The 26560-nt window shown below is 40.0% G+C and overlaps 1 protein-coding gene across 1 annotated transcript in view; it reads right to left on the bottom strand.

Moving 5' to 3' along the window:
- Window positions 1–26560, bottom strand: part of MINDY4 (MINDY lysine 48 deubiquitinase 4) — a 76579-nt gene that overhangs the window by 20071 nt on the left and 29948 nt on the right. The window contains exons 6-10 of the mRNA XM_075214434.1: window positions 23338–23417; window positions 22326–22430; window positions 21002–21065; window positions 16682–16747; window positions 15077–15144 (exon numbers count right to left, since the gene is read on the bottom strand). Coding sequence (XP_075070535.1) covers window positions 15077–15144; window positions 16682–16747; window positions 21002–21065; window positions 22326–22430; window positions 23338–23417 — 383 coding nt within the window. The remainder of the gene's footprint in view (window positions 1–15076; window positions 15145–16681; window positions 16748–21001; window positions 21066–22325; window positions 22431–23337; window positions 23418–26560) is intronic.

The following is a 26560-nucleotide window of genomic DNA, read 5'->3' as shown; positions in this document are numbered from 1 at the left end:
TCACTCCATAGAAGATTGACTTTAATTTGAGAAGAAAACATTATAAATGCTGTTCTAGTATCAATCAGAATATATACAACACTTCAATGGGGCAGTTTAATAACAAATGTATTGTAACTTGTCAGACGTTTGCCTCTAAAAAAATGACAAAATGTGAATATTTGTATGGGTTACAGGTTTGGGATACATCAGGTATTACTTTGTAGTTTTGTTAAGTCAATTTTATGTCGTCATTCAAGATGCAAGAAAAGAAGGTTTTTTTCTCTTCATCAGTGGAATATTTTTTGATGGGAATGGGGATGAGGGGGTAAATTTTTATGGGCAACTCCAGGGCCTTGAATGTGATTTTTTTTTTTTGGACAGCTACAGGACCTGGCATGCCTTGGGTTTTATTATGGACACAAGCCTATTGGATTAAAGGTTTACAAGATTGGATCCCTTACAGATGAAGAACAAAGATTATCAGGTTTTTTCATTTTTAATAAAATGTGGTATAAATGAGGAGTGTGGTTTATTTTTGTGACACAAGCATGCCCTGGCTGTCTTGGGCTTGCTGGGACCTGTAGTTCCACAAACTAAAATAGTGTATACACTTACATTGCTTCATTTTATTACCAAACACCCACCACCCAGGGGTGTGGGAAGAGCCCTAGGGGTTAGGTATCCTTAGGGAAGGCCGGCACTTTTTTTTGCAGACCCCACCCACTTTAAATAAGCTTGGTTGTTAATATCTGAAGCAAATCTACTTTGTTTTCACCTAATTCATTTTTAAATTGCACATCCTAATAACATGAAAATCATCCTACTTTGAGTCACTATCCCTCCTTAAGGTCCTGTCAAGTCCTCAGGAAGTAATTACTAAACTTTATTTACGATTCTCACTAACAGCCCAACAAGCCATCTATATTGAAATGAGAGCAAGACAATTTATTTTGAATCACTGTATGTGTGTATCCAATTCATTTTACTACCACTGTTAATTATTTTTGTGGCCCACTGGCTAGTATTGAGACCAATAACACACCCAGTACTCTGTGAGAAATGCTGTCCCGAGTCAGTAAGTAACGGTCTATCACAAACTTATAAACGAGTGTCTATGGTCTGTCGCATCATGTTGGTGGTGGTCAGACCACTCAATTACCATCAGTGTCTCGTTCTCATACTGTGTGTTCAGTGTGCACAGCGTACTGTAATTTAGTTTTGTACCAGTTCAGGACAGCATACTTCTTTTTAGGTACCGCTGCAGCTCAGCTGAAATTCATACAATCTGATGTTGATTAAGGGTTCATACATTCTTTAGTTTATTCTGTTAATAATAATATGAATTTAACATGCAAATAGAAAAAACAGTGTGGTATAAACACAAACCCAAAACATGGTTGTTATCAATCCTATTCATAGGGATGAAACTACTTTATTAGTACTTTGAGCAATCATAGCAGAAATGCATTTAGTCATGATGAGACAAATGAGAAAAAAAGTTGTGTGAAATGAGCCACACACGTTCCATGGAATAAGCCAACATACGCATCAGTGACATTAAAATATTGAAGAACAAACCCTCTCCTTGGCAACACCTGAAAATAAGAAGGATATCATGCCCTATGTAGTGCCACAGATTATGTTGACATCAACTCAGAGGCACCAACACCTGCAGCATTTGGTCAAAAAACACGACGTTAGTGTTGCCAGTATCGACAAACTGCAGTTGTCAATGATTAAAAAAAGTTAACAGCATTGGCAACCGGAAGTGTAGATTTGACAAATTCTCAAGGTCCTGATTCTGATTATAACTATTAATATAGTTAAGAGGGAAGCAAACAGAGTTTTGTACATCTATTTATAAAAAGGGTATATTTTAATATTATTTGTTTCATATACAGTGCAGTAGGTATACAAAGTATTCAACCCTTTGCAATTTTTCCCATTTTAATTTCCTAATCATAGGTTAAAATTAACACTGAACAAGGGAAAATTCTCTGTAATGTCAAATAAAAATGGAAATTAGTTACATTGTTCGGGTGATTATTTAATAGCAAAGTTTGCAATTTTCTCCCCAGTTATTATCCGACAGGTGGACAGACATGAACCTCCAGCATACAGTGCAGATATACAAATCATGTTCATGCTGGCACACAAAATCTGCTCTCACTTTTGACCTACACAGGAGCACAGCCTGTTCCAGAATATGTTACACACACTTTAAGTAAGGAAGAAATTGCCATTGCACAAACTGAAAATGAAGCTCTCCACTCCCCTCTAAATGGAATAGCACTTTCAATGTACATGGGTATTTGGCTTCAAGACCAGCAACGATATCATGGGCTTATTCTTGGGTGCTGGATGTGGTCTACTGACATTGAATCCTGGGCAATAGCAGATATCTTTTTGTATTTCCATCTACAAATACTGTTGGATTCTACATCAGGATATGAAGGTTAATAGACAATTTAAAAATCGATACAGTTTAAGTTTTTAAATGAATGCGTATAGTTACCCTACACATTTCAACATAGTTATCGTTTAACAAAATGCAAATGGGTGGGATTTCATGTGGAAGAATGATGTCACATCCACCCAGGAGAAATGCAGACACTTTTATAATCTCTGCCAAGAAGCAAGTGACTTGTGGCATTTAAATGCCTTATTAACAAATATTATTTAATAATATTTAGTTTAGTAATTACCTACAGCTACTTCTTTATGTATAACAAAGCAGCCAATTAAATTATATTTCAGTTATGAAGATCTACATGGAAATTAAGGTTTAGACTTTGAAACATTTGCCCCATTATTGGAAGAGTCGCAGGAACGATGCACAGAACTGGAGACCAAGTTGTTTTGGACAGGAGACTTGTAGTTGGTGCAAATCTGTTGCCAATCATTGAATACTCCACATTCCGGGCGGCTTTATATTTAAATCAAATCTTCCACAGGGCAATCCTCATTTTCAATGGATGCATAATGCTTCCCTAATATAATAGCATTGTTTCCTTCACAACAATTTTTCTATTAAGCAATGACAAATAAAAACATGTCACAAAGATTAATATCTGCTTGACAGATCGGGTACTTGTGACAAAAGAAGGATGTTCTAATTGCATGTTTCGTTGTAAACAACGTGGGAATGGAGGATCAGATATTTGAGGCTTGCATCTGCATATTAGATCATCTGCTAATAGAGGAAGCTGCAATCAGGAGAGTTCACAAGTTTACGCAGACAAAACAGAGACTCCGATCCCACTATTATGCTGTATTTATGGATCTTTCTGTTGCTAAAATGGACATGAATATGTTCTCAGCTGAAACTCGACTGTTCCCACAAAATAATAAAAGGGAAGTGATAACAAGCGTGTACCTAGAGTTATTTTCCTCTCCGAATTATTATAAAGGGTCCTACACTAAATACAGTAATATTTTCATGTATTTTCACCCTTTTTGGGGGAGGATATACTGTACACAAATTCACACTTATCGCACTCTTTGCGCAACAAGGCAGAGTCTTAGTACTAGCTGTAACCTTTGCTGGACAGTTGCTGTACCAATTTATAAGAGCCACATGATGGAGGATTACGAAACAGGCGTCTTGTGATTGGACAAGTGGTGCTACCAACCAATCAGGAGCCACTTTCTCCTTATGCTGTCCTTTGACTGCGCTATGGAATATGCTGGCGCCATATAAACAAGTGTTAATAATAACGCTATCAAATTATAGCAACAGTCCAATGGATGTCCTCGGTCATGGTAGGAAGGGACCCTACTGCACTGAGGAATGGCCAAATAAAAGTGGAAAATGGTAGACTAATTGAGCTTATGATTGAATAACTTTTGAATGAAGAAACTCACAGGTGTGGGAATATTATTATTATACTAGGCGAAAGAAATAAACAAAAGAGTAAATATTTGTTTTGCAATAAGTAGCATTATCTTTCACCTTTATGTATAATGCTCTTTAACTGCTATAGACCTCACTGGGTTCTGCTGTGGAAAGCCTCTCCTGGATTCTAGTGCATTTGTTGAGAGTCATTTCATTTAGTTCTCGCCTTTCGGTCACTGCTCACAGAGTTCTATTATATGCAGCCTGGAGTTTATTCCCTGGTCACTTGGAGACCTTACTTGTCTCCATACGGCATGGGGAAGCATGGTGGCTTAGTGGTTAGCACTTCTGCCTCGCAGGACTGCGGTCATGAGTTCGATTCCCAATCATGGCCTTATCTGTGTGGAGTTTGTATGTTAATATCCAGTTTCTGGGACACCCTGAGGAAACCGGAACAACCGGTTTCCTCCGGGTGCTCCGGTTTCCTCCCGCACTCCAAAAACATACTAGTAGATTAATTGGCTGTTATTAAATTGGCCTTAGTCTCACTTGGTCTGTGTGTGTGTTAAGGAATTGCTAAAGCAGGGACTAATGTGAGGGAGTTCTCTGTACACCACTGTGGAATTATTGGCGCTATATAAATAGATGATGAGGATGATGATAAAGATACTCTGGGACATATAAATGCCCCCCAGTGTTAGAGCATTCATATGCATGTTATCACATAAGCTTAGTGGTGACTGGCATAAAGGATTATGTTAATGCATCATTTCCACTATCAATAAAACCTAAAAAAAAATGTATCCCATCTTTACAGCTAATAAACAAAAAAAACAGACAGACTTATATAATGGCCACGGAAAGCGTGCACTCCGAACCTCTAATAAAGTACACATATCTCTCAAAATATAAAAAAGCTGAAAAATAAAATTATGGATATATCTGGTGGCTTGAAATAACTGAATGTGAGCACAAAAAGTTATTTTATTTTTGCCTGTTTATTTCCCCATATAATGCCCTTAAATAAAAAGAAAATTAAAAAAATTACTTGACTAGTATAAAAGTTGTATCTGTCTGAAAACACTTTTAAATGTGGTTTCGTACAGAAATGAACTACAAAAAAAACCTTGGCACTAAGAAACTAAATATAACTAGAATAATTCAGGTATTTTATTTTTAAATTTACAAAAATATCACAGCACAGAAAGTCCCTCTATAAATAAATATATTGAGCGGGAGAGATAAGGCGACAAAAGTCTACTTCATAAAGTGACAAAAGTCTGGGGAGGTATGAGGAAGTTAATTTGCATAGTAAGTAAGCAATTTATGACCCAGATGTCCCCCTGGTATGCCCTTTATCGCCATGAAAAATCTATACTTTGCAAAGATAATCTTTTCAGATAGCAGACTAGTGATACACATGCATTAATGGTTTTTCTGCATGTCACCCAAAAGGAGGCACAAAGTATCTTTTATGGACAGAGCGGACTGGGAACTCTGCATTGATGAATTTGAAAATAAAAACACTTTTCTCTGATCTTATTAAACACAGTGTTTGACTAAAATGGGCTGTTTAATTAATTTACGATGAAGTAAGAGAACTAGTCACATTTTAGGTATTCCTTGACATCAATGTCCACCCTCCTACTATATTAGAATCACCTCTTTCATTCAATAAAATGTTTCTTTTTCTCCTAATATTGCTCAGTTTAAGCCTCATTTGTGACTTAAATCTATAATGCAAGCTAATTACTAGTCATATAAAACTGCAAATATGTGTTTGCGATTTAATTCATAGTACTAGCTAGGTGTAGTCCAACCAGGGTTTAAACCCTGAGAGGGAGAGACTAAATTACTTTATCTCTTTGACTGTCTCTAAATTTTTCTGCTCTACCCATGTGGTATTTACAGATAGAGATACCCAGAGGTGTAGCTACAGATGATTGCCCAAAATCAATATATGCTACAGTTCGAAAAAGTTAAAATTAATGTTAATTGTTTTCCATCTTAAGCATTGTGGATTAAATTTCAATATTAAATGACACTTAATAAGTTCATGTCTCTGTGTTCTTACAAATTCACATTTCATAGTTAGCTTTGTTATAGAACGCTACATAGCTGAAACAGAGGAGATTATTTGGTTTATGATAACTCTGGGTCGGGGGAGATCATTTGGTTTATGATAATTCTGAGGAAAGTAACTTGTGGTAGATTAGTTTAAAGGGATAATCGAAGGCTTGCTGAATAAGAATGTCAGCTCTTCAGAAAAAAACCTTGGTGGTGGCATAATTTGGTAAGGCAAAGTTAGTGTGTGGGATACATAGGGAGAGTTTGAATCATTTTTAAACAGACCAGGAGGTTGTTTTTGATTAACCCTCACACACGTCATGTAGGCTCAGGTGAGTGAGGGAATACGAAAGGAGGGTAGAGACATTTGGGACTGCAATTATTACATGTGGCAATTGTGTGTGCCAGGAAATACACTTCTCTACCGAAGTGAAACATTCAGACGCAAAACGGGTCCCATTAGAAGTGTAGAATGGTACCTGAAGACCACTGGCTCGGAGCTGATGCAATATTCAGCAACTGTTGTGGAATGTAAATAGTGGAGGACCCCTTTGCATGACTTAAAGCGCAGCTTCACCATCACTGTATCTCATTACAATAATTCTGCTCTGCAAAGTCTGCACTGCTCCATAAGTGCGGTGAATTGGTACATCCGTAGGAACGCCTTCACTCCACGCAAACTGCTGCTCCTGTGCAAATGCCACCATCTTGCTCCATAAACCTATGCACCCCTCTAGAAACGCTGCTTTTGCAATGCGGAGCAGTGATTTTCCGCATCATAAATGATGGTCACTGAGTAGGTGATGGGTACTCTTCATTTAACATGCAATCAGCCATACTTGGTTTACAGTGTGTCCTTGCAGGGTCCTCAATAAACACACAACATTTGGCATACATACAAAACATAACTAGCTCTCCGAATAAATGTGATCTCAAATATCTTTGGATTCCAGGACTTTAAAGTAAAAGTTTAAAAACAACATGTCAATAGATTTCAGTAATCACTATTTTTCTTTCTTATTATTTGAAACCAAATCATTCTAAAGGTTCATTCGTTTAGAATGTGACGTGTGATCCATCATATAACTGTTATCAATGACTCATAATTTCTAATGTGGGGGACTCCAGTTGTTTTTTAGCCATTAGACATTTTAAACTGTCAGAAATTAAAATAACAGATTTTTATTATGCCAAGTTAAATAGTTAGGATAGCAATCCAAGAAGGCAATTTCAGATTCAGTTGGCACTTACCACCCTGCAATTTTATGGTAGAAACTATACATTCCTGTGGTGAACAGTGTCTGTGGAAGGAAGAGTGGGGGCTATGGGATAAATAAGACTAATGAAACTGGCCACCCATCTTATCGCTGTGACATAATCTAATGTATTGTGCAAAGAGTTAATGTTACCATTTACAAACTGCTGCAAGTTACAATGTGTTCCAGAATGAAAGATCTATGTTTCCTCCTCTCAGGAATTAATAAAGTTCAGATTACCTTTTGGCAAGTATAGTAACTAGAAAAAGCTTGATGTTTATTAGATTGCATGTCTAATAGCGAGAAATTAGTACTTTAGGGCAGGTTCAAAAGACATTGTAATCTCTAATCCGCCAAGTACAGATAAGAGATTGATGGACACAAGAACGGTGGTGTAAACATGGCAGAAGGTAGTTTTCTTGCATGAAAACATTAGATTATATTGGAATGATGCAGTATTCATGAGAAAGCAGTCAATACCTAGGACGCAGAGGCATGATTATTGTCACATTTTCATGAGTATCACCTCAGCCCACATAAAAACAGCCACGTCAATTGTGTGTAGGTGACAAGTTAACGGCCAATAACAGTTTATTGAGACTCATCATTGTTTATTTGTAAGGTGACAGACAGTTCAGAGCTAGAATTGCACCTAAAAACAGAAAAAGTAGAAACGAGGATGACGAAGAAGAAGCTGTGAGACAGATGTCAGAGAGGACCCTGTTCCTGAGGACTTACCGTCTAGAGCAGTGTTTCTTAACGCCAGTCCTCATGTACCGCCAACAGCCCATGTCTGTGGAGATAGGTAGGAGAGCTAATGACCTAGCCAACTAGACTAAGGGGTAGATTTACTAAATTGCGGGTTTGAAAAAGTGGAGATGTTACCTATAGCAACCAATCAGATTCTAGCTGTCAATTTGTAGAATGTACTAAATAAAAGATAACTAGAATCTGATTGGTTGCTATAGGCAACTTCTCCACTTTTTCAAACCCACAGTTTAGTAAATCTAGCCCTAGGCATGATTAAAGATATACACTGGCAGGGGTGAGTGAGGACAGGAGTTAATAAATATTGGTCTAGAGCATAGGTGCTTAAACTCAGTCCTCAAGAGCTACCAACAGGTCATGTTTTCAGAATTTGTTTAATCACGCACAGGTGAGTTAATCTATTTGGCTGGGTCAGTAATTATCCCACCTGTTTCTACAGACAGAAATCCTGAAAACATGAACTGTTGGTAGCCCTTGAGGATGGGGTTTGGACACATCTGGTTTAGATGATAATGTCATTTAGAATTTTAGTACTCTATATTTTCTTCATTATGCACATATTTCAAAAGTTTACTGTGAACTCCTCCAAAATGTTATACTGAAAAGTAAGGTACACCCTAATTGTTTATATAAGGGTTATTTTTATTTTAGATTCTATATAATTTCAGTAAGGAAATTAGGTAGAGGAAAACAGTGAGAGATGCAACAGGCTTTTAGTTACAAAGGGTAATATGGTCAAGATGGAGTGCAAAATCCTATTGGGTGATGTCACGTGTCTCGTTTTGCATAGCGCTCCTAGACTTCTACCAATACTCAATGATTTCTGAAGCAAGATGGCAGCATTGGCAGAGGTACAGAAGCTTGTACTACCTTGAGGAATTGCGTCTAAGCTTTGGAATCAGTTCACATATATTTGTTTTCTAGAACAATATAAAATTTTGTGGAGCAAGATTATTGAAATTAAATAGGAAGGATTTGTAAGGGACTTCTTGTTTTGCGGAAAGGCGCACAACTACTTTCACCCCCCTAAAATACTTGGCTTTTGCACCAGGTCTGGGTCATCGGAGATTGGATTGCTTACTATACTTTTAATGGGACGCATTTCGCTGCTTTCACCTGCACTTCGGCAGAGAAGCAAATTTCTAGGTGCACTTCAAGCAATAAAAACAAACTCAAAACACAGAAGAGTGCCATGGGAAGGAAAGGCAGTCAGAAAAAAAAATTAATTTTCATCATTAATTTAACTCATAAAGAAGGCTAAACTGAGCAACATTGTAATGAAAGTATTGAGAAATGAAACGCGTGGTTCCAAACTTTCAGGAGGTTGGACTTCTATGTGACATTTGCACTTTACACATTGTACAGTAACCGTACAGGCAAAGGTGATCTGGCCAATGTGGTTTGTTTAGACCAAATTAGGCTGCATTGTAAAGTAAACGGGCAATATATAGAAGCATAGAAATTGACGGCAGATAAGAAGCACATGAACCATTGTGTCTGCCCATTTTTTTATTCCTATAAATCCTATATTGTCAAAGCCTAACTAAGACTAGATAAGGTACAACTACGGCTCCACCCTGAACTATTATCTCAGTCACCCAGTCAACAAAAAGATCAGAGTTGTTTGACATGATCTCCGCCTTCCCCCCAGTAAATCCATGGTGCTTGGGATCTTGTAAGTTGCTGGATTTGAGATATTCACATGGCTTTCATTGTTTCCATTAGTTTCCCCCCTACGGGGGGAAAACCCTGTGCCTCCACTCTGCCACAGAATCACGCTTTTTCCCATATCTATAAATTCAGCCCTCCTGAGATGTAACCTCTTTGATTTGTTTGGCATGTGTCATACACTGACCGATGACACTCATGTTGTCACCCCTCCACCCCTAAATTCCTCCTATGCTTTCTCCATCCAGGGCTCGTCTCTGGGTTCCTTTATCATATAGTTCTTCTGCACCCTCAGAGCCTATTCCCAATCACCACCGAGAAAGCAACTTCAAGGGTTACTGGCTTCATAACAGTAAATAACAATAGAAATCTGCTTTTCTGTTGTCTGTGTGTGATGTAACCCTCTGCGGGAGAAGGATTTGTTTTTAGCACTACAAACCCCCCTTCAATGGTGCTAAAACAGTGTATTGTTTGTTCCTGACATGGTCACTAGGTAAATGAGCAGATATGTTTTGTACTGCTGTGCCATCTAAATTGATGGCAGGCTCTACTGCAATAAATGAATGAAGTTTAATTGATATCTGGACATTCAATTTCCTTATCACCACCATCAAAGAGCAGGTGTAAAAATCAGGTCATTTTGTGACCACTACTAAAGCAGGAACAATCCCTAAATACACATTCTCCTCTACTGAGGTTCATTTAAATATATTTCCCCGCAATACAAAATATTGCCTCGCGTGCATGCAGCAATGAAGCGCCAATCCGCCCAGCTCCTCCCATCATAGAGGACAAAACTTTGCACCATTCTTCTGCAAAGCCATGTGCACAACATTGCACAAAATAATAGGAGGACATCAGAAAACATCAAGTGCCTGATTCATCTACAGTCGATTTGCGTGCCGTATCTTGCACAACATTGCTATGCGCACCAGTGGACACAACTGCATGCAATTCAAGTCCGCACACAAATGACACTCCCTACTGCCTACGAATTGAAAGTGGAACGGGGGAGGGAAGGGGCAGACATATGTAGACGATGTACAGTAAGTGTGTGCGAGTTTGAGTGCACGCACATTCGTTCGATTCAAGGTCGGGCATCTCTGTTTTTATAGCCATATTGCTTGCACCAGCTGCAGGGCAGATGTGAGTACAGTTTGATAGTGATGACTGACATGTATGTATCCCAGAACATGTGTTTGGAAGGAAGAGAAATGTATGTACATGTTTTATGTACAGTAGGCATTAAGAACAGCCTGAATTATATATTTCTTGTAAAAAATAATTGTGGATATAACGTAAAAACAAAATGTAAACAAAATATTTTTACATATATTTTTTACTAATGGTTATAATATTACTAGTCAATTAATTTTATGAAATCTTTTTTTTCTTTTGCATGGGTTCAGAGGGGACTTTATCCTGCACATACGCAGTGTGTTCTGTCTGTCTGCATACGGCAAGTAACGTATAGCCAGAGCGTACTTATACCCAGATCCAATTGGAAACACTTGGATTTGAATACAGGAGTATGTGTGTGCAATTTAGGTCTATTTTGTAAATTATGCTTTATCTCTGTGTGTTCTTCTACTGGGCAACGCCTAATGTGAAATGACCGCTTCCAATAAACTGAGCTGGTGGGTGGTTGGAGGATTAGAGGATATGGGGGTCCATTATAAACCAAAGTTAAAGTTACCCAACATATATGGGACAAGAATGCAGCCTACAAATTCATTAGGAACCAATGATATTCCCAAGGTATGCAAGCACAATCACAAGGTAACTATGGGTCACATGACACGTGCTTACTCAGTGGGAGGGGCCAGACAACCAGCTCAGTCAGACAAGACAGGACAGTAGAGGTATGCGGAGTGTGTTCAAATATCAATGATCTGTGTCTATAGGGAGTGTATGAATCATTCCAATTCTAAACATTATATAAGCTGTGCACCTGATCATACATTTCCACATTTCATAATTGTCCTGTAGGGCTATCACTTCCAGGATGGTCAGTGTAACATAGCCTCTCTGAGGTACGGAGGTGGGCTTATTGACTAATCTGCAAAATATTGTTTTTGTTTCCTCTTCAAATCACACTTTAATTCTACTTTCTTTATCATCAACAGGTTTGTAGAAGGATTTTAACTTTGATTTTTGAAAGACTAATTCTTCCGATTACAAGCTGGCAGGCATTTTAATAAACAGACGAGACCTCCCTGACAAGTGGAAAAAATTATAAATCCAGACAAAATCCAAATGTCCTTCCCTGACTTTTCATGTTATGCCAGAAATATGTTAGTTATGTAAACATGTTCTCGTGCACAATAGCCGTACCAGCAAGTCCGGGTACATAGTTCTCCGCAGGTCAAACACTGGAACACACAATCACAATATCTTCTGCACTGAAGCACAAATACCACAAACGTCAAAGGTAACATGTAACCATGTACATGCATGTCGGACTACACAAATTGTGTCCTCTTGGGAAGTGAGTGACCTATTGTAGCTGTCAATGGAGAAGCTTCTAGGGCCAAGCTCAGCCACAGCATAAAATCCACTGACAAGTGAAGTGAATAACCTTAATTATCTCGTTACGATGGCACCTGTCATGGGGTGGGATATATTAGGCAGCAATTGAACCGTCAGTTCTTGAAGTTGATGTGTTGGAAGCAGAAAAAATGGGCAAGCGTAAGGATCTGAGCGACTTTGACAAGGGCCAAATTCTGATGGCTAGATGACTGGGTCAGAGGAGGTCACAGCAGTTCTTGTGGGGTGTTCCTGGTATGCAGTGGTTAGTACCTACCGAAAGTGGTCCAAGGAAGGACAACCAGAGAATCGGTGACAGGGTCATGAGTGCCCAAGGCTCGTTCAATGATGTTCTGTAGTACAAATTGCTGAAAAAGTTAATGTGGGCTATGACAGAAAGGTGTCAGAATACACAGTGCATCACAGCTTGCTGCATAGCCACAGACCGACCACAGTGCCCAAGCGGACACCTGCCAGAAGCAGGTAACCTAGTCTGATGAATCATGTTTCTTTTACGTCATGTGGATGGCCGGGTGCGTGTGCACCATTTATCTGGTGGAAGAGATGGCACCAGGATGCACTGTGGGAAGAAGGCAGCCGGAAGAGGCAGTGTGATGCTCCGTACAATGTTCTGCTGCGAAACCTTGGGTCCTGGCATTCATGTGGATGTTACTTTGACATGCACCACCTACCTAAACATTGTTGCTACCAAGTACACCCCTTCATGGCAACAGTATCCTCTGATGGCAGTGGCCTCTTTCAGCAGGATAATGCGCCCTGCCACACTGCAAAAATTGTTCAGAAATGGTCTGAGGAACATGACAAAGAGTTCAAGATGTTGACTTGGCCTCCAAATTCCCCAGATCTCAGTTTCCAGTTACCCAGAAAACTCACCGTACTCTACTCATGGAACCTCCCAGTTAGTAGGTATACTAAATGTACTATAACACGCTGTCTGCAGCTTAGGACACATTTCCATGAGCATCTGCATATGTTTTCATGAACATTGGCCTCAGCAAAATGGCCACCATCTCTTTTGTCTCTGGTGTATTAGTTTTACAGTTTTATATCTAGTGTTTGTCTGACATAGAAAATGCAGAAAGTAAATGACCTGTTATCATCTGCAGTCTGATGTGCAGCGCTGGGTCAGTAACTATAACACTAAGTTTAATAGTTTTTACTTTCATTGGGTGTGAGGGGAGATTAATATTAGTTTTGTAGAGTAATATTAATTTGGTTAAATGGTCAGATTTATTTAAAGCAGTGCTCACATTAATGTACAGCTAACTTTATGCCTATTTCTAATTTACATTTATGTACATTTTACTGTTCTAATTCCAGTTTTCATATCTGACTACAGCACTGTCGCCTAATTTCTGATTTGTATGCAACTCTGAATTGTTTTGCTCTGCTGAATTTATGGACACTGCACAGTACCACTTCTCTTTATGCCATTCTTATGCTGTACATTTGGGGGAATCTCCACTGCTCATGCACTGCCAAATGTCTTGGAAGCCTGGCAGTGGCCATGTTTTTTTTAAAAAAAAAATTAAAGTTAATCTTAAAATACTTAAATAAATTAGAATTACCAGGGTTTCACGAACATTTCCTGATTAGGGTCAAATTTCCAGAAAACCGGGAATAAAACCAGCAAGAGAAAACAGTGGAGCAAACGCCTATCAGTCGCGGCTTCTGCACCAGGTGTTAGATTACGTCTTACACTCTGTGACTCAACCAAACTTCTTATTTACAGTCATACAATTTAACTACAAAAAAGTGCCTGTTGCCGGTTTATTACAGTAAGTTGTTTTCGTTTAGTTTTCGCTTATTCCAAAAATCAAACATTTGGAAACCCCCCATCTAGAAACCCTCCAAACCGCTGGATAATACATCCGCCCCCCAAAAAAAGCAGCTTAATACATTTTCCCCTCAATATATTTCTTCCTGGTAAAATAATTTATAAATAAATAGCTAAATAATTCTCCCTGAATTTTGTTTCTGAGGAGTTGCTACAAGCTGGCTACCAGAGCTTTATTAATCCACCTGCCATCCTAGGCCAAGGTGCGAAATCGCAAAGTGTTCTGAACTACGGGCAACTTGCAGAAATAGAAGAGACTCGATCAGGGTAATTGAAATAAGGTTCCTGGCTGGATCTTTGTTTTGCAGTTCTTGTTAGGCAGCCCTGGATCATTGCTATTCCTGGTTCCTGTATTCCAGCACCTTGCTATACCTAGCTTTTGAATTTGACAATTCCTGACAACTCTCCTGACTTCCTAGTACCCTGACCCACGGCTCGTCTGACCATTCTGCATTTCTAATACCCTGACTCACGGCTTGCCTGACCATTCTGCATTTCTAATACCCTGACCCATAGCTCGTCTGCCCATTTTGCATTTCTGGTACCCTGACTCACAGTTCGTCTGACCATTCTGCATTTCTTGTACCCTGACCCATGGCTCGTCTAATCATTCTGCATTTCTGGTACCCTGACCCATGGTTTGTCTGACCATCCTGACCCTGGCAAGTTTAAAGGACTTTATTTATGTATACTCACTGTGGACTTTTGTTGCTTGTCTTGCCTGACCCTTCAGTCAATAAGACCCTACCCTGCTTGTAGTATCAATAAACATTACTTTAGTTCACTATCACCATTGTTTCTATGTGATAATACAGTGTGATATACAAGAGAACTTTGACAAGTTGTGCACAATAGAATCCGATCACGCGGCCAAATTAAACATAGATGATTTACGTCTTAGTGTTGTCATCTCGTCCATAAATAATATCTGTGGCTACTTTCTACTCAATTACTCAATCTGATATAAGATCTTTCAATGTGTGAAAATAAACAATTTAGAGATTGAACGAGCAGTTACAGATAAACATATAATGACAGGAGTTATTTAAAAACAGAGACCTTGGGATCACTGTGACAGTGTCTGGAAAGTAGATATGGCAGACACCATGTACTTACTGTTCAACGGATCTTGACAGGACAGCGGAGAGAGTGAGCAGAATGCAACCAAACGGTCCAAATTCAAACTAGAAAGTTTAACAAAACCAAATGGTAAGACCTCATCATGAGTACGGAATATTCAATTTAAAGAAAAACAACATGCAGAGACATTAATGAAAACTGGTGCAATATAAAACAAATCTCAATACACTGCAAGCAGAGATTTGATTTGATGCTCTAATCTGTACTAGCAAAATAATAATTAGAATCATTGGTTGATATTTCCTAAGGTTAATATCAGAGAAGGTATTTGTGTGCCCATATATTCCAGCCTTAGGTAGTCTGCTGCAATCCACTCTCTGGGGTAGATTTATTACAGCTTCTAAAAGGGAAAATTGGAGGTGTTGCCCGTAGTAACCAATCAGATTCTAGCTATCATTTTCTAGAATGTAGAAGATAAATGAGTGCAAGTATCTCAATGGTTGCTATGGGTAGTAAATCTACCCCTATATATCAGCACATATAGTGCCACGTAAAGCAATTATTTTAAAACCAGCACTGACAATGCCCAACAAGTGTTGCAGGCTAAATACATACAGTGCCCGTGTGACATTAGCCTAAGGGGGATATTCAACTGCTGGCAATGTGGTGTGCGGCCATCACCAGCCATTACCGTAGGAATCTCTGCTCATTTTTCTGCGCACCTCTAATGGGTGCAAGACAATACGAGCATAAATTCCTGCCATAACATCGGCGCAATGTGTCTGTGAACGTTTCAGAGACACCTTGCGCCAAATTGAATTTCCCCCTTAATGTCCCTGGTGCATTGTGATGTAAGTCAGAAGACACAGAAAAACAAAACAGCCTCTTCCTGTTTTTAAGACGGTGGCTCAGTGTTTATCACTTCTGCCTCACAGCACTGTGGTCATGAGTTCAATCCCTGACCATGGCCTTATCTGTGAGGAGTTTGTATATTCTCCCTGTGTTTGCATGGGTTTTCTCCAGGTGCTCTGGTTTCCTCCCACACTCCAAAAACATACTAGTAGGTTAATTGGCTGCTAACAAATTGACCCTAGTCTCCCTCTGTGTGTATGTATGTTAGGGGATTTAGACTGTAAGCACCAATGGGGCAGGGACTGATGTGAGTGAGTTCTCTGTACAGCGCTGCAGAATTAGTGGCCCTATATAAATAAATGGTAATAATAATAATAAGATTTACGTGTGCTGTACAACCAAGATGAGCGAATCAATTAAAACGAGCAATTCCGCTGACGAGGGACATTAAACTGGCTGTGGTACGAATTGTCACCTTCACTAAACTAATCAATTTTCAATAAAATAAGTCACATGACAGCAAAGACTCAATCCCATTAACTTGTGGATGACTGAATATAAACAAGTTGAACCCTTATATTTACATGTGCGCTATCATTCCCCAGTCGCTCACAGAACAATACCCTATTATATCTAATCCAGTTTCAAATGTGACCTAGTGCATCATTGTTCTATATTGTGGTTGTGGTCTAGCAGAAAACTGCAAACTAAGCTGAGGTTTAAACACAAGCATCTACAATGTTTTAATTATTTCAGATATAATAGGCGAAAATAAATAATATTATTTACCTGATTAATATTTTGTTGCAGAAAAGTCACAAGATCTTCATATGCTGTAAAGCTGAATAGGATTAGCTGGAACAGAAAATATTAACTCAGGTGAACACCAGAAGTACAGTTTGTTTTGGTGAAATCCCTGTATTGTACACATCCTAATACTCTGACTGGCTAGAGGTAGATCTAGTCCTGTGCTTATTGTAATGCTCTGATTGGCTACAGGTCTGTCTAGCCCTGTGACTATTGCATTACTCTGATTGGCTAAAAGTTGATCTAGCCCTATGAACATTCTTCAACTCTTATTGGCTATGAGTTGGTTTTAGTCCTGCCCACTTCAAAGTTGCTGACAATTAGTCATTGCTGAGAACACATTGATCATTGAGGGGTACTCCATAAATGTAGAATAGGCCCAAACTGCCTCCCATGAGTGCAGCTTGTTCACTTCCTGTGGCTGTGACCGTTCAGACAATCTGATTGGCTACAGGCTGTTCCCTACCCACACATTTCAAAACTGGGGAACACTCAGACATACAAAAGATAAAAAATGATAACAAAATTGTGCTTAGACCCTAGTCAAATGCATTTTAACATGGATATAATGCAAGAGCATGCAAAATGTAAAACTGCGCGAGAGCTGATGCTTATTGTAGCCTCTTGTAACCAAGGTCAATGGTCCACAGCTCATAACCTCATGTGATGGAAACAAAACCTGGGATGTGAACAGACAATGAAATGGATGTGGTCTAAAGAGTGGCCTCTTACTCTGTTTCCTGTATATGGATGGGTCTACCAGAGGAAGCCTGAATTCTCTGCAGCCTGTCAAGTAGGGAACCTATTATATTAGGAGCAGCTATAGAATTCCCTGGGTTTGAATGTTCACTTTACGACTTACGGACAAGAAATATGCCGCAATATTCTGAGACCTGATGCACCAGTATTGTATACTCGAGATGCTTCTAAATTTCAAGACAGACTCTATAAACAATGGAGCCAATATTATTCCAAAATGAATGATTTTGTCATGAGTCACACCATTGACAGATATAGCTATATTATCCCAAAATGTATTTATTTTATCTTGGTCCATTATACGTAAATTTTGCCTATGAATGCAGCTTAGCAAACTAAAAGTTAATTATCTGGTTTAGACTGAAATATCAATGTGGGATAACGCTGCTGCATCTGCACAAGGTTAAATCACTAGTAATGCAACACTAAGAATGTTAAATACCTTCCTTCACCCCCGTGAGATCACTGAACCTTTATCAGAAGTTGTGGAATAAATGACCAACTACTCAACTCTCAAAGAACTGGAAACTTTCTATTTTGCAGAACTGTCCAAGATTCCACTAGCAACAAATTCTCAAAGAATATTCCAAGTAATAAAGCTGTTTAGAAGCCAAAGGGCAGAATAACACCTTAAAAGTTACTAAATATTCATACGCCGTTTAGTTGTTCCATTACTTTGTCTCCTGTACACAGTTTTACACAGTGCTGAACAAAGAAATGTTGGTCCTCTGACCAGCTGAGTTTGTAATCAAATTATCATTACAGCATTTTAATGTAAAGTGTGAGGTTTAGGCTCTTAAAAGAAAGTTACACATCCTAACTTGGATGGCCGACAAGAGTGGCTATCATGTGACTGCGGACAGCCCTGTGTCAGGAGCCGCGGCGGCCTCGGGCACCGCCGCGACTCACTTCCTGTTCAAGTGAACGTCCCGGCCGTCTCCATGACGACCGGGGTGTCACTTTCGGGTTCTCGGGCCCGACCGTTGCCAAGGCAACGGCTGGACGCCAAATGTAACAAGCGGTGCGCCCCGGCAAGTGAGGCAGCCGGGAGCATGCGCTAGGATAGCCCGCGGGCTAATTTATGTTAATGGCATGTCTGTGATGCGTTTTCAGGGCTAAGCCCTGATTGGCCAAAGTCTGTATATAAGGGCTTAGCCTCCCTGCCAGTTATAGCGTCCAGTTACCTGTTAGCCTAACCTGCTCCTGCTCCTGCCTTGTATTGGTGAAAACCTGTTGGACTGATTCCCTGTGTATGACCCCTTGGACCCTGCCTGTGTTTCTCGTGACCCTGACCTCTGGCTTGTTTACCGACCTCCCTGTCTGCTCGTGACCCAGACCTCGGCTTGTTTATTGGAATTGCTACCTGCTGCCGGCCCTTGACCTCTGCTTGGACTTAACTCCGCTTGCCTGGGTTCTCCCCAGCCGGTACACACTTCACAACCCTCTGTAGCCCAGTCTGTCCCCACCATCAGGGGCTCCAGTGAACACCTGACTGGCAGAGTAGACTCCGGGTTGTGTTGTGCCGGCTGGAAGGGGTCCTAACACCCTGAAGCTTTTCTTTGCAATTAATGGTGCGAACAGTAATAAACTGAAGATGTGATACAACAGGACACCAGGAACATGCTTACATAGCGATATAGGGGAGTTGAATTAATCTTCAGACGCAAGGCTATTTGCGTGCCGTATCTTTGTGGAACTTACGCCAATGAACGCAAATGCAAGAAATTCATGGCAGGTCGGAACGGGAGTGGGAAGGGACGGGACAGGTGAACGTAGGCAATGTACAGTAAGGGCGCGCCGAGAGCAGTACGACGCAGATGCGACCCATTCAAGTCCTGGGTTTCCCATTAGTACGCTTTTTGTAGCCGTATTGTTTGCACCAGGTACGGGGCAGGTGTAAGTACCGACTGACAGTGATGACTAACACGGCATTGTCTTTGTTTTAAAACCTACACAAATGCGCGCACAGAATATGTAAATATGCAAGTAAGATACACTATAGAAATGCACTATATGGGCAGTGCACATGAAGAACATCCTGATTTATGTAATAAATGTTTAAATAAAATGAAATTATATAAAAAAAAACAAAAAAAAAACATAATAATGATTGGTAGTATGATGAGTTGTTAATTTAATCTATATTTTTTAAATTTTTGCACGCGCTTTAATGGAACTTTATATTGCACATATCCATGTGCGTATCCTGCACTATGTTCTGTTTGTTAACATACGGCAAGTATCGTATAGCCAGAACATATTTATACCCAGATTCAAATGGAAAAGTATATTGAGTTCCTCTTGGATTTGAGTAATGTCGGAAATACACTCAAGTTCCGTGTTCGTTTTTTTGTTTTAAAACACAAGTTGCATGTAGGTTGCGTCCGAACATGAATTAGGCCCTTGGTGTACCGTAATTCATAGTCTCTTGGTTGCTATGAACGTTCCTCCATAGCAACATCTAGTGTCAGGACTATGATAGCAGGATTCTCAATAGAGACAGTAGCAGAAGGCCCTCCACGGCCGTTAGAACGTTTGTTTTTTTAAACATTACAGAACACACATTATATAAAACATGACGGAGACGTCCTTTAAACCTTTTCAAACTAAGGTTTGCAATCACCTGGGGAATAGCTATGGGAGGTCAGTAACTTGTGCAATGTCTATCTAGAAAAAGTGACTAATCGATGGATTTAAATGCAGGTGCAGATGCCCATAGTTTGACCTCCTCATGTCGTCTCGCTCCCAGTGCTGGCCAGCAGCATCATCTCCATGTGACACGTGAATAGTAGCACTGATTGTAACCCCCACACTCGGCAGAAGAACACTCACTAATAGAACACAGCCCTGGCCTCAATTAGGAAAAGGGGGAATCCTTGTGATAATCAATAACTGTCCTAATATATATATATATATATATATATATATATATATATATATATATATATACATATATATATATACACACACACAGAGACTGATGTAGAGTTGGATGCATTTTACGGAAGAGGGCTGGTTGACGTTATGACAGTGGGTCCCCTCGCTGCCAGTTTCCCAGCGTCACCAGCCCAGTAGCGGCATTATGCGGATACCAGCCTAGGCTGTGGGCATTATAGCTGATAGCATTTTTGGGAGGAAGCTTTTGTGTTTTAAAATTATTTTTTTTATTATTTTAATTTAAAAATAAATAAATATATAATTTCACGGTCCGTGCTGGCGACCATTATCATCACGTACCTGGCGCCAGGGGTCAACCACCCGTTGCATATACACCACCTGCCAGGCGTATTTACATAGGTAGTAAATACGTGAACGCGACTTTACTGTATTTGCCCCCGCGCTTGCCTCCCCTGCTCTGCCTCTCACAGCGTATGGGTTAGTAAGTTAGCCTGAAGGTGCGCAGATATGCGCTCACGCATTTTTTGTGCGCATGTGCTGTGCAAAAATGAGTGTTTTGAGCCAAAAAAAAGGAAAAGCTCTTGTGTCCAACTCTACAGGAGTCCTAAAGTCTTCATTACAGATCTGTGCCAAAGACAAACATACACTTTCAAGGATTCCATCGGCTTTGTATCTTCCAGCTGGACTAAACTGCTGCCTCCCAGATGACCTACAACAGAAAAGATATATATTATACAGACAAACTGCCATAGACGACAGGAGGTGCCCTGCTCGGGGGCGTCTCAACTTATGTGTAACACAGCTAGGGAACAGGTCGCTGTGATCTTATGTCTGCTGTAAGCTGTATGAGAATACACCTCGTCGTCAGACACTGAAATCTGTTCTAGTAGATTCATTGGGATTGGTGAGAATTTATTTTTATTAGAAATTCATCAACCTTTTAAAGAGAGCGGGCCCGATTCATTAAGGAAAGTAAGGCAAAAAAATATGTTTTCTCTGGGACAAGACCATGTTACAATGCAAGGGGTGAATATTAGTTTACTATTTGCACATAAGATAAATACTGGCTGTTTTTTCATGTAGGACGCAAATACCTGATAACTATATTATATTTTTACACTGACATTAAAGGTTGATCTAGGACCTGCCCTACCCCAACTATAAATCTGTCCCCACATTTTAAATGTACCTCCCCCTCCAATGCAACATGGCATTGCCAAGGTGCAAAGTTATGCATTTTGTTTTGCTTTACTTTCCTTTCTTCTTAGATTACAGCTTCTGTAAACCCCATTTACTGGACATAATATTTGTACACAGAAAGAGAAGAAGTCGTTTGTCTGGCTGTACTGTCTATTTATCTAAAATGTAACTTTTATTTACATTTTCTAAAAGAAATAGTATATTTGTTACCAAATAATATGTATGGGATTTAGCAGCGAAATATAAAAACATTCTAAATAGAAATAGAAAGAAAATAATAAAAAAGTTTTTTATAAAGTGATTTGAAATTCAAAACTAGTGATTTAAAATATACAGTGCTTGATGCTACGTGGATTATACTCTGTCTGATATATAGTAGCAATGATAGTGATAGAATGATTTCCTACTCATCATAGTCACATTCTTAGATGTATTGATTTACTGGACATTCCTACAGACAGAGCAAAAGTTGGTGCTCCAACGAATGTAATCCCACCATATAATAACCTTACAATATATACTGTATATAGTATGTTGGGCTGACTATAGGAAGAGTTTAAAAATATGGAAGCCCCCAGTTTCTACCCCCCACCAAATTTGTATGTCAGCAGGTAGGGAACAAACACGAAGCTCAGGGGGGGCAGGAACCTCCCGTGGAGCAGAAGGGCAGGTTCTTTATCCTCTTTAACTGAGAACCTCTAGTAAGAATACTGAACTGAAACTTAAACAGATACAATGTACGATGATAAAATAAGCTCGTCTTACTCACAACGTGACGACTGCGTCCTTGCTGTCCCCGGCACGCCACAAGATCTCAGCGATCGCTTTATACAGGCAGCTTGTTCTACGAGTGTCTGAAGGCTGCAGAGCGCGGCTAAACACAGAGACACAGGCACATTATTATATATACAAGTTAACCCGTGCATTCTAGTCAAATCAAAATACTTAAGGTCTTAAAAAGGTTCTTGTCATGCATTTGGGCCTAGCCCAGGCCTCCTCAGGGGAAGAGCGTTACTTCCCCGCGCAAGCGGCCTTTTTAATGTGTGTTCATGAGGTAAAATTACCTCACGAAAATGAGTTTGAGCCCTACCAAATTTCAGCCCTTTTTGAAATTTTTTCCCACACACACTAAGAATTTAGTAGGTCAGTGTATAACTCTGCCCAGCAGGTGGCGCTGCAACTTGTTGTTTTTTTTCCACACACACACACACAGACGCCACTAAGCATTTATATATTAGATATTACAGAAAGTGACAATGTATTCGTTACATGGCTGTAACACAGAGAAGACAATAATGTGTGAACAGTATAAAAGTAATTAGTGCGCACATATTCAAATACAAGCGGCTCTCAAGAAATGTTTCCATTTGAATCTGGGTATAAGTATGCTTTGGCTGTACGTTGTTTGCCGTAAGTAGACAGACAGAACACAGTACAGGATATACACAATGCTTGTTGTTTTTACATGAAATACATAGATCATGATGTATACTGCACATAAAATACATTTTTATATGCCAACACATGTTCTGGCATACATAAATACACTCTTTTTTATTTTTATGCATACTGTGAGCAACATGTATAAGCATCTAAGTGTTCTACAATACCCTGATGAGACCCAAGTGGGTAAAAATTAGGGACGCACTATGTACAACACATCTTTTAAGGGAGGAGACCGCAGATAATTTCTCTGCTGTGCCGAAAGTGTCTCAATCCGACATTGTGCTGTGAAGTCCAAATATTCAATTTTTTGTGTGATTTACAAGGGAATCTCTTACCTGCCATCTGAATCTTTCCCAAACAGAAGATGTTTTAGTACACAAGCTTGGACAGCAGCCAAGACCCCGCAAGGACCACCCTAAAAGAGAGAGAGTGTATAAGTGATGCAGAGTCACAAGAGGGTTACAAGAGGGTCTCGCAGGAAAACTATAAGAGTACGAACAGACATTTTAAGGTCTCTAGTTTAAAACGCCACAGTGTGTGTTTGTTTCCCACTCATTCCGTGTCCATGACTGTAGAAAATGACGCGGTCCGAGTTTCTGACACATGTACCGCGCGTTCTTAAAAAAAGTAAAAATGTCATAGGCGTCGAGGCCGAGCAATTTTCTTCTTAGTTTATTAGTAGAATTCCATTTAAGAGAATGGGCGGGGCTTTTAGGAGCGTATCTTAAGTATCCAAGCGCGTTCAGCCATGCACCGCAAAAAGGTCAGTTTGGTCAGTATCATACGAGGGTACTAAAGTGTGATCTGCAGATGATGTGAACAGAAGTTGGGAGCAGATTGTTATAGAGTGAATATATATGAAAAAAGAGGAAACTTTTGTTTAAAACTCAATGTTAGAGACCTCTCTTCATACATGTTACATATAGTGATACATAGGAATTTATACACAGCCCGGGAGAGCTGCCTTGGTACACAAAATTTATACGATAACAAATGTAACGCTAATGTTTGCGCACCCATGGTCACACAGCGCGTTTCACTGATTCAACCTCTGCCTGGTATAATCCTAACCAGGACATATTATTAACAGTTTACGGCAGAATTATCATCAAAAAAATGTTATTGATGAATTTAACAGATTGGAAAATATAAAAAAAGAGAATGTGGCATGTGGAAAAATTAGGGCACCCCCTAGAAAGTTCATTATTGCTTCTTTTTTTTTTTAAGGCCTTACACCAGTGGATTCCAAACTTTGTCAGTTCAAGGCACCCTTAGGGTCTCCAAAAAAATTTCAAGGCACCCCTAAGCCAAAATAATAACCTAGTAGTCCCCCGCCTTGCTTACCACAGGCCCTGGCCGATGCACCCCTGTGAGATCTCCAAGGCAACCCAGGGAGCCTAGGCGCACAGTTTGGGAACCACTGCCTTACACTAAGCCAGGTGTTGACAATTCCAGAGTCGAATAAATACTCTGACCCATCTAACCTCTAAGGAACTTGTCACTACTCTCACCACCAGGGGCTCATCAAAGCTGCGGGCTGAGCACTTGAAAATAAATATAACTGCTACAAAGCAGGGGAAGGCTATACCAAGATATCTAAATGCTTAGAAAACAAATAGTCTGCATGGAAGAGCTATCAGAACGAATCCTTTCCTATGACCTCATCCCAATCATCAGCAGCTGAAGTATGCTAAACAATACTTAGATAAAAGAGAAATGTTTTGGAACAAACGTGGTTACTGATGAAACCAAAATTTAACTTGTAGAAGAACAGAGGAAGCATTGGAAGAAAAGAACAGGAAATATTGTTGGAAGGAAGAATGGATTCAACTAAGTATTATTATTATTATTATTAATATTTATTTATAAGGCGCTACAAGGCATCCGCAGCGCCGTACAGAGACAAACAAAATCACAATACAATGGGAGACAGCACAGTACAGTAAACACAGCAACTCAGTACGCTCAATGCACAGCTAGAGAGGGCGGGGAAGGGGGAGGGAGGATCCAAAAATAACGGGGCCCAAGAAGGGGGGCGTGGAAGACAGGGAGACCCCCAGGGGGGAGGAGGGAGCGAAAGTGGATGTGGGGTGGAGGACCTTTGAGGAGGAGGGCTAAGTAGCTGGAGAGCAGAGTTAGAAGTGGTGGAAACAGGAGGAGAGATGGCCCTGCTCAGAGGAGCGTACAATCTAAGGGTATCAACAAATCCTAGAAGCTAATGTCCCAGAGTGAGTGAAGATATTGAAGCTGATATGAGGTTTGATATTTCAGCAAAATGATGATCCAAAACATAACTCAAAGTCACTCATGAAGGACTTACAAGAATGGAAGATGAAGGTTTAGGATGGCCTTCCAAGTCATCAGACTTGTATATTGTGTCTGTGTCAGACATGAAAGACGACCTAAGAATATTTCTGGGCTACAGGAGTTCTGCGGGGAAACAATCCCTAAAGCAAGAACAGCGATAATCTGCTGGCTACAAGAATCATTTGGAAGCTGTGACAATTTCTGTCAAAGGTGGTATCACTAAGTACTGATAGACATGGTGCCCAAGCTTTGCACATGTTCCATTCACAGATTAATAGATATGAGATAGATATTATTAAGTCTCATCATCTCACCAATTCTAAAGAGACCATGTCTCGATCCAGTCTCTCTCTCCAACTACCACCCTATTTCTGTCCTCACATTGGCCTCAAAACTACTTGAGCAACTTGTGTTCAACCACATGTTTCACTTTCTCTCCTCTCATACCATTGTCGACTCTCTGCAATCAGACTTCCATCCCCAACATTCCACTGAAACTGCTCTCACCAAAGGGATCAATGAAGGGTCACTTCTCCATACACATACTCCTGGATCTCACACTCTTCACTTCTTTGGCCTTCTTGACTGTTCTTTCCTGGTTCACTTTCCATCTATTGAACCACTCCTTTAGTGCTTCTACCTCTGGCACATCCTGGCCTCTACTACCACTCTCTGCTGGGGTCCCTCAAGGCTCTGTTCTTGGCCCTCTGTTTTATCTCACTGTACACTTCTTCTCTTGGGGAACTAATTTGATCATTCAGCCTCTGGTACCCCCTTTATGCTGACGACACCTAAATCTAACTCTCCTACCCAGACCATTCCCCTTCTGTATTATCTTGTGTAACCAACTGTCTCTCTGCTATGTCCATATGGATGTATCAAGGCTACCTACAGCTCAACAAGTCCAAAACAAAGCTTATCATCTTCCCTCCTCCCAGAGTCACCACCTCCCCTCAAAATCAATCTCCTGTCTCCCAAGCTCGCTGTCTTGGTGTCACGCTTGCCCTCTGCTTTATTCATCACATCCAGACTCTTTCCCACTTCTGTCACTTCCACACTATAAATATTGCCAGAATCTGTCCTTTTCTTACTTAAGATGCTACCAAAACTCTTATCCATTCTCTCATCATCTATCGCCTTGAATACTGAAACCTCCTCCATCTACCACCCCCCTTCAATCCACCTTAAATGCTGCAGAAAGACTGATCTTCCTCTCTCACTGGTTCACATCTGCTGCACCACTTTGCAAAA

This window comes from Mixophyes fleayi, chromosome 5, assembly GCF_038048845.1.
Source record: "Mixophyes fleayi isolate aMixFle1 chromosome 5, aMixFle1.hap1, whole genome shotgun sequence".
Lineage (NCBI taxonomy): Eukaryota > Metazoa > Chordata > Amphibia > Anura > Limnodynastidae > Mixophyes > Mixophyes fleayi.
This window is presented reverse-complemented; position numbering and strand designations above follow the sequence as displayed.